Below are 9,905 nucleotides of genomic sequence, written 5' to 3'. Positions count from 1 at the left end.
TATTTCCACAATTTTTCTTTATTTAGAAAACCATGAAGTTTTAAAACCTCAGTTTGTGGCAGATGGTCAAATTGACAGCCAGCATTCAATTTTTCAGAGATTTAAATAAATAAAAAAACGTATGGCTTTTACTGGACATATCAATTAATACAAACGCATGCACACCAACACCAGTATGGTGAGAGAAATCAAAGCGAGCCCAAAAGCGATACATAGAAATGTAGAATGATTAAGGCAAATTTTAAACCTTTAGATTTAAATTAGTCTAAAAATATATATATTTGTATATATATTGATATCTCTCTACATATATGCCTTTTATATACATTGTATATATGATGGGGCAAAGTGTCCTAATAGCTTCCTTGTGGTTTCATTCAAAAGATGGTACTCTACAAACCGTGTTGTAATTGGAAATTTATAAAATTATTTTCCTGGTGCAGAAGTCTTTTTGAAAAAGCTTAAAAAGTATAAAAGTGAAAAGAATATTGTTAAACTGATGGTCTGTTTTACACGAATAGATTTCAATTTTTTTATGCAACTAGGTTTACAACCGATTAGATCGTGGCCAGCTTTGATGTATTTCATGATGGTAAACTTGTATTCTGCACTTACACTTTTTATGGGATTGTTTGACAGTGTCTGCGGATAATAATGCCCCCCCATAAAAACAATTAAGTTCATCTGCTCAAAATAAAATTAAAAGGTCTGTTATTTACAATAGTGTCTTGTTACAAGATACAATTTGTGTCCTTCAAAATGTCCTACGGAGATCATCAGCAGTTTTGAGTTCCCACCAAAACGTCCATCAGATAGTCCAAGTCGCTAAGCTCCAGCATGGAATCTTGTCCATCTGACAAAGATTTCGCCTCGGGATCGTTTATGCTGGAAAATGTTTTAAAGTTTAAAAGGCTGCTACTCGGCCAGGGATCGCTGTCATACATAGATGTGTCAATGTCTTCAAAAATGTCCTCAAGGTTGTCCCCAAGAAGGTAGGTAGAGGAGTTTAAGGAGGAGGAAGGTGTCAGCTTCCCAGATTCCTCTCGACTCCCATCTCTGATGAAGTCCTTTGGAGAGCAAAGCTGTTCGTCTTCTGTCTGAGGCAGTGGAGAAGAGCTCAGTCCTTCAAAATCATTTAAATCCTCCAGTATGGTGGAAATGGAGGAGTACAAAGAAGAATCCATGCTGGAAAGCAAGGTATCTTCTCCTGGAATATCCGAAGCTGAGGTTTTGCTCTCGCTGGTGAATGATTGAGAGTCTTTTCTAGAGTTGTCTTCCACGGGCTTCCACCCTCCTAGAGTGCTCGATTCTGCCTGCATATTACCCTGAAGGCGACGTAAAGTGTTGGCCACCAGTACGAGATGTCTCAGGTTAGGCTCCACGTGGTGCAGGCTACGATGAAGCTTCAGTAGTGATATGTTCATTAAACAGTGAGACTGCACTGCAGGCAATGAGCTCTGGCATCGCCCAGCCATTCCCGATTCTACGCCACTCCCCATCTGCCCTTCCACCTCCGAAAATTTGCGTTTGATTCCTTTGGCCAACATGGGTCTGTAAAAATAAGACAAGCTATGATGAGTCTCAGCTTCTAAACAAGGAACCATTTACAAAAAAACACAAAAACAAAAACACATGTAGTATTAAAAGGAACATATAAGCACCATTTATTTTATATTCTGCTGACCCGACACAATTTGTAATGAAGGTCAGGACTTGTCAGGACTTGTAGTAAACATTCTGTGTTAACATGGAGTGTAACAGGTAAAGAGCGACACTCCACACACTGGTCGTGTCTATGTCTCGTAAAATGACTCATTGATGACATGGTTCAAATTCTTTCATTTTCTGTATCGTGACTCACACACAAAGAAAAATACATGCATCTCAGCTACACACACACACACACAACATTGTCACCTTTTCACACCAAGAGTACGCTGTGTCCAACTATAACAGCCCCAGGGCCAATATCCTACAAGACTAATGCAAAAGGACTTGGAGCAGATGGCTCATTCGCTGACACAATGGCAATGCATTAGCGCAGACTACTCACAGTCACCAAGAAATATTTATTCGCCAGTCAAAAAAAAAAAAAAATCACAGAACAACTGCAAATCCCCAACTTGAAGGGCTTCTATCACCTGGGTCCTGCAACTGCAAATCCCCAACTTGAAGGGCTTCCATCACCTGGGTCCTGATCTGAAATGTCCCTACAATGTATGTCAGATCGATAAGAGTCTATAGAAGAACCTCCAGCATTCAGGGATATCATGGAACACAGTGTGGCTGCTCTAGGAACCAGTCTGAAGCAACGAGGGGGTCTAGAAGTGTGCTCAGCATGCTTTATTCATCCCTCCCCTGATCTCCCAGGGCCCATTCACACCATGTCCGGATCATCTCCAGACCAGATTGTTTCCAGACCGAAAATGCATCCTAATGTATCCCCATGCTATTTCTGGCCTCTGTTCACACCAGCGCAGTCCATTCCAGACCAGAAAAATACTGCTTGTCTTATTTTGTCTGGTCTGGAATGCATAGAAACACAGCATAAATGCATACAAACACACCAGAACACACCCATAAGACCATTTTAAGCTGGATTTTTTTTTTCCTAACGCAGCAAAACGCAATGCACTGCCTTCCAGGTCTGGTCCAGAAAATGGTGTGAACCTGCCCTCAATCTATACAGTATGGTTTTCTTCTTTAGGTGTTTTCCATTTTGCAAAATAAATACTATTTGTATTATTCTGCCATGCCATAAAAAGCAAGGAAGGACCAAAGAAAAAAAAAAAAGACCAACTGGGGGATCTGTGATCATTTGCACAACAGATGACCATCATATCTGTTGCTACATGAGAATATATGGAGTTAGCCATAGGGTCTGCCACATCGACGGGCCGAGTTCTAGGGGTCTGCCACAGGCGCATGGACGGGCCGAGTTCTAGGGGTCTGCCACAGGCGCATGGACGGGCCGAGTTCTAGGGGTCTGCCACAGGCACATCGACGGACCAAATTATAGAGGTCTGCCATAGGGACAGTAATGGACTGGGTTATAGGGGTCTGCCATGGGGACAGTAATGGACTGGGTTATAGGGGTCTGCCATAGGGACAGTAATGGACGGGGTTATAGGGGTCTGCCATAGGGACAGTAATGGACGGGGTTATAGGGGTCTGCCATAGGGACAGTAATGGACGGGGTTATAGGGGTCTGCCATGGACGGGTTTATATAAGTCCACCATAGGGACATCAATAGACAGAGTTGTAAGTGTCAGCCATAGGCATATTAACAAAGTGCTGAAATCTAAATGATGGATTTGTTACACTTTGAGATACTAACATTCCATTTTTCTAAATCTATTTAATGAATGTCTTATCATAAGCATCTATACAAGCCCGCGGCTCTGACACTGCGCTTGCATGATATAACCTGTAAGTGATATCCCCAGCTGACCTCTGATACTAGAGACTGGATTGCACAAGTCCTCCTTTCGCTTTAAACCCATTAATGTTCATGGTAACAGATATATAACACAAGCAACATCTTCCTTAAGTCTGTCAAGAAGAAAGATCAAACTGTCTCCCAACAAAAGGGACTACTATTCCCCTCTACCACTCATACACCGATCCTAAAGGTCGTCCACTGAATATATATAACAGCGGAAGATGAAGACTGTGAAAAGTCGCCTCTACATTTCACAAGCCCGCTGTATATGTGCATTTCATAAGAAGGTCGCGCACATACATCGGTCAAACGCAAATGGGGGCAACGGCAATTGAGATTTACAGTTAACTGGATGTTCCATAAGCGAGCAGCAGGTCCCCCTCCCTCTGCAGTGACTACTCCATACTGCCTCCGCCACTTACTCATCCGTAGAGAGCAGCACGACGTACGCGCTGCCTCACATACATGATCTGTATGTTGAGATCTGACACAACGGAAGACAGTGACGGGGAAAGGTTCACTCTACGAGAGGTTCTATCCTTCCTATTGCTGCTTCTTTGTAGCCCAGTAATATCTCAGTCTGGTGACTTTCACATAAAAGAGCCTCTCAATCCCCTCCGAAAATTAAAGTACCCAAAGGCAAAACTTTTGTTTGCATTTGAACAGAGTAAGGAAGATTCCGGACCCATCAATACAGTGTCCCCCACCGAGGAGATTCACTCGGATTGCCTTGGTGACAACAAAGTTATAAAACATCTAGAATTTTGAGCCGACATTAAAACATGAAAAAAAAGAGGAAGTCTTCTGACACTTGTTACAGTGACAACTTTCTACAGCCAGATTTCCCTAATTTTTTTTAGATGTTTTTTCTTATTTCCTGTTGTATCTATGGGACAGGAAGTACAGTGAAATCTCCCCAATGGGACGCGGTCAAAATAAAAATCTGACCGGGTTTTAACTCTTCCCTGCCAAAGCAAGAAAAACAGGGTTTTTGTATTCGTTGTAAAATCTGTTTCCTGAAGTTCATTCAAGGACACAGGAGCAGAAGAATTCTGAGACCACCGGGTTATATTGCTGCCTACAGGTGCAATACTAATCGATCCTGTGTCCCTTAGGTCTCATTCACACACGTGGCAGACTTTACCACCCCTCTAAAAAGTGTTCTGTGGTGGGTCACTTTTCAGGGATAGTTGAATGCTGGTTCACGGGTGTTAAGGTGATTCCTGCTGCCTCCTGAGTGCCCATGAGGGGTTTACATTAAAATACAGACACGCTTGCCATGCGGTTGCTACCCTAGACGCCATGGACCTATCAGCCCCCATGTTCATTTGTAGGCAGGCGGCATCCTAGCCACCATGGACCTAACAGTCGCCATGTTATTTTGTAGGCAGGTGACATCCAAGCAACCATGGACCTAGCAGCCGCCATGTTAATTTGTAGGCAGGCGGCATCCTAGCCACCATGGACCTAGCAGCCGCCATGTTAATTTGTAGGAAGACTGCATCGTAGCCACCATGGCCCTAGCAGCCGCCATGTTAATTTGTAGGTATGCGGTCGGTAAAAAACACGGACCACCTGACTGTTTTTACCATCCGGGTGAACTTCGCCTTAACAAACAATGAAAGGCAGAAGAAAAAAAGCATCTACTTTAAACCAGGGGCAGGCAGACTTTGGCCCTCCAGCTGTGGAGCAACTACAAATCCCATGATGCATGTCTCTAAGAGTCATTGCCTGTGGCTTGCAATGCCTTGTGGTATTTGTAGTTCCACAACAGCGGGGGAGGGGGTTTGGCAGAGTTTGCCTGATCTAAATGGTCTTCGGAAGCCATTGCTAGTAAGCCGTGACCCCGTTAACCAGCAGAACATCATGCTCACTAGGACTAGGAGGTTATATAGGCAAGCAGGAGGATGTCAAAGCCAACAGACCCTCCATGACGGTGAGACGGTCTATTATTCTGGATTGAAGAAAATAGGTCACCAGCACTCCATAAGTTAAAATGAATGAGTCCTTTTTCGTCACATCTCTTGCCTTGAAGAAGGGACCCTGTGTGGCCCCGAAACGTCGGCTCATGTTGGATTTCTGTGACATCATTGTCCATTAAAAGGACTCATTCATTTTAACTTATGGAGTGCTGGTGACCTATTTTCTTCAATCTTGTGTTTTGCACGGTGCCATCCGTGAAGTTACTTCGAGCACCATTTATTTGATTGTTGGCCGGGACTGCTGAAAGGTGTGCGGAGGGCACCTCCATCAATTGCGGTCTATTATTCTGGACGAGCGATGGGGTATTAATGGACCGTTGCCCCCCAGATCAGAACTTTGCTGAGTCCTGATGGCGGTGATGAGAATATGATGGGCAGCCAATGCATGGGATTCTCGTTCGATACATTGTACATGACAGGGGAATGTATCCTTGTCACATTACTTCCCCCTATTGCAGGAAGTGTCAGGTCCAGTTGTTTTGGGTGGAATGGACCTCAGGTTATAATCATTGATCATTTGTGATTACAGAACTATACAAATAATTATTTCATATGCCCCCCATGTCTATGTCAGGCATCTTCTATAACTGCATTGTCCTGGGATTATTTCTGTCCCTAGGGCATGCAGCATTGTCACAGTACATGACCGATCTATCACGGATCGGATCTGGAAGGCTCTATAAAAGGACAGACTAACCGTCACTTAACAAATAGCACCCGCAAACTAACCGGGCAGCCCGCAGCGGCTACAGCACCCACAAATCCCAGCGTGCCTCCTCTTCCTCCCCCACGCTGGGACTTGTAGTTCCTCACACAACCGGGTGGCCGCTAATGACTAATCCCCTCCAGCTCAGATCCTCTCGCTCCGGACACGGAGACCCCCGCAGCCAACGTCCGCCATTACCCTCCCTCCTCCTACGCACATACCTGCCCAGCTGCTCAGCAGCCAATCAGAGTCCTCCGAGCGACAATCAGCAGCCAATCACGGCGAAGCATCCCACCCCCTTGCTCAGAGCCCTGGCAGCACAGCTGCTCCGACCACAGAGCTGTCAGTGAATGCAGCGCCGATCAGTCTCCTCCAACCTTGCCTCTCTCAGGCCGCGCCCCCCGCCCGTCCTCATTGGACGGCTTTCGGAAGCGGTCGCCAGTAGGGGGGCGGGCGGTCTGGGTGTGGCTAAAAGCGGCGCGTGCCGCTCCCGCCCCCCTTCCCTGTCCGTGTGAGTGACTAAGCGGGCGTGGGCTGGGAGAGAGAGAGAGAGAGGCAATGATTCACGTGTCCACGTCACGATAGGTGCCGGGGCGGGGCCTGCCCTTGATTGACAGGGGCGGCCCGGGATGCGTTGTCAGGGCAACAGCTCAGTAGGGGCCTCTTGTCAGCCTCGGTGCCAAGAAATAATAAGTGGATCGCGTAATGCGTTTCAATGGCGTGATCACCATGAGCTTCTCGTAGCTGGGTCGCACACATAGTGGTTATATACAAGCCCGATCACCAGCGACGCTTTGCACCAAACTACCTACACTCGGTGACACTAGGGTTCACTATGGTGCACATAACCAGCAAAGCTGTATAGTCGAGCAGCGTTGCTTCCGGCCATTTCAAAGTGCAGCAAAGTAAACGGGGCTTTGCACTACGATCTCACACTACAGTCACTGTGACAGAAGAATAGAAACCCACCATGTAAAGCATAACTAGCCTTTCAGTCTATCACTCAAAACAGTTACTTCTGCTTTTTTTAATTTTCTGCTTTATTTATAAAGCCTGCGATGCGTGCAATCGAACGCCCTCTGGGGCGCAGGGCTTCTGACAGAGACAAGGCACTTGTGTTCACCTGACCCGAAAACCAGGCGGACCCATTCCCCATGGCCAGTGGGAGCCGGCCACCGAGTACTAGGTTGGGGGGCTCTCCGGAAGAGAGAAGAGGAAGGAACCTGATGGCCACACATCCTACCCCTAGACTTCAGGGCAGGCCTGAAGACCTACACCCTCCATCCTTGTGGGAGTGAAAAAAGTGACAGGAGCCCAGACAAAGTGAGAAACATAAATAAGTGCCACTGTGCTATCCAATCGCTAGGCCTTGCGGCCCGGTATAAAAATGACCCCAGTATTCAGCCAAAAGGTCCAGCCCAAGAAGCGAGGTGCAGGAAGAAGCATTAAGTGTGGTGACCAATGTGCCATTCACACTAGTGGGGTCCCAAACCCATAAGTGTTACTCAGTCACTCCCTGGGTCGCCATTCCCATGGGTACTTGACACCGCAGGCTCTGTGCCTTCCCAGCCCACGACCAGACAAGGTAGTCCTGTTCAAATCAGGAGGCACAGGGCCCCCGCCAGATACCGGACACTAGGGAAGTACTCCCGACCCCACTCTTTCGTGAGTGAATGCTCCTTTCGGTTTCCTTCCCACGGCCAGAACCCTTTAGGACCCTCATCATCTCAGTCAGGGTACTCTGCAGGCAGCCGTTCCTGCCAAAAGGCCAGAACAGCGGCGTATTCCCCTCCTGAACACTGATAAGAACAAATGCTACACTTCATCTTAGCCAAAAGGCAGAGAAGTGTTTAAAGTGATTAGACATGTGTGTTTCGTTTTCATTCGGATTTCACGTTTTTTCAGGATTCGGGTCCGAAAGTCAATTCGTTTCGGGATTTGGCTGAAATTCGTTAGCGGTAGTATGTACGAATTTTCGTTTCCCAGGGGAAGGGTTAAACTAAAATGTAAATAAATACAGCACACTTTTAGAAAAAATCCATTAATTGAAAAAAAAAACCAGAGTCAGTTTTTGACAATTCCTTTATTTAAAAAAAAGAAAATGGCTGCATTGATGTAACCCAACATCAGTCATGATGAATGACGCCTGGCGACTCGCCGAATAAAAAGTCAGAGCGACGCATCCGACCCCGCCGAAGACTTGCCGCAAAATTACATCTCTGGCCATAATGTAAACAAATGGGCGGAGCGAGCCGTGACGTCATGGGACTCCCGCCCATTTGACATTCTCAGCTGTCATAACACAATAGTATTCGGGAGCTCCCGAATACCATTCAGGTCTGAGACAAGGTGTCATAATACTATTCATAGGACACCTCGGCTCACAGACCCGAATGGCATTCGGGAGCTCACGAATAGCATGACCACCGGGTCAGGGTTGTGGGGAAGAGGTCCTTGTCTCCATCGGCATGGGGACAACCTAATGCCAAGGGCACATGGCCTGGTAAGGCGGAGGGAGGGGGGGGCGCTAGATATATCTGAACCTCCGAATAATGGAAATTTGTCCAAATAACGAATCTTTACGAAACGAATCCAACATGTCTAAAATCGATGTAAAGGCTTTTTTTGGAGTTCTGGATAAGAGTCGAGACGGGTGAGACCAGGGATGGGCAAACTTCAGCCCTCCAGCTGTGGTGAAACTACAAATCCCATGATGCATCTCTCTCTGGGAGTCATATCTGTTACTGTGAGAATTCTGCAAAGACTCGTGGGATTTGTAGCTCCACAACAGCTGGAGGGCCGGAGTTTGCTCAGTCCTGATGTGAACGCAATGACTAAAATCCCATATACTGCAAGCTTTATCAAAAAATTGTTCAAGCTTTTTAAATCCTCGTCTTTCCTCAATAAACTACTGTGTGATTCTACCATGATGTTCTCTGAAAGATGCAGCTCCGGCCGCGTTGCAGCTAAACAAGTAGTGCATGCAAGGAAGAAAAGTTTTAAAGTTCCGCTGCTGCCATTTACAATTCTACCCATAAAGGAGATTTTTGTATATCAAATCATATACAGTATAGCAGGGTTAGGCAACCTTGGCACTCCAGTCGTGCTGCAACTACAAATTCCATAATGCCTCTGAGAGTCATGCCTGTGACTGTCAGAGTCTTGCAAGGTCTCATGGGACTTGTAGTTCCACAACAGCTGGAGTACCAAGGTCGCCTACCCCTGCTATATATAAGTTTATCCATTTGGTTATAGTTTCATCTGAATCCAATCACATCCTTATCCCATTCTAAGCCCTGATAAAGGGAGAGTGCTGTTGCCTCTGAAACGCATTGGCTGCTTTTGTTTGTGTGATTTGTGAACAATTGAAGGCATTTTTGGATTCTTTCACCTGTTTGGCGCCCTTTATTTTACAAAATGTTTATTCGTTTATCGGGATATGAAACATTGTAAAGGAACAATCTTACAGGCTGACGCAGCAACCGGGTTGTTTGGTGCACTTTACTTCTAAATATTGCTCGCTTCTGGGTACCCAACAAGGGTGGCCTGTTATGTGTGGGAGCTGCCTGACCAGAGCCAGTGAGCTTATTTATATTTCCTGCTACTGGACCATTTGAGTAAACACAGGAACCCAGCGCCTCTGAAATAAAAAATTTTTTAAGGGCGAGTTAACACCAGCCACAGTGCGTTCTGGGCCCGATTGAGGCCAGAACAGACTGGATCACATTGCAGCCGGCTCACTTTGTGTTGGGGCAGGAGGGGGAGTGGTGGTGT

The 9,905-nt window shown here is 46.2% G+C and overlaps 1 protein-coding gene across 1 annotated transcript; it reads right to left on the bottom strand.

The window, feature by feature from the left end:
* Nucleotides 1-663: 663 nt before the first annotated feature.
* SERTAD1 (SERTA domain containing 1) lies at nt 664-6,500 on the bottom strand. The gene is made up of 2 exons (XM_018562586.1): nt 6,353-6,500; nt 664-1,551 (listed from the first exon to the last, which is right to left on the bottom strand). The coding sequence occupies exon 2, from the start codon at nt 1,545-1,547 to the stop codon at nt 777-779; it is 771 nt and encodes a 256-aa protein (XP_018418088.1). The 5' UTR covers nt 1,548-1,551; nt 6,353-6,500; the 3' UTR covers nt 664-776.
* Between the last annotated feature and the right edge of the window lie 3,405 nt (nt 6,501-9,905).

The sequence above is a fragment of the Nanorana parkeri genome, unplaced genomic scaffold (assembly GCF_000935625.1).
Source record: "Nanorana parkeri isolate BGI_ZX_2015 unplaced genomic scaffold, ASM93562v1 scaffold586, whole genome shotgun sequence".
In the NCBI taxonomy this organism is placed as follows: Eukaryota; Metazoa; Chordata; class Amphibia; order Anura; family Dicroglossidae; genus Nanorana; species Nanorana parkeri.
The sequence above is the reverse complement of the archived record's forward strand: the minus strand, read 5'-3'. Positions and strand labels throughout refer to the sequence as shown.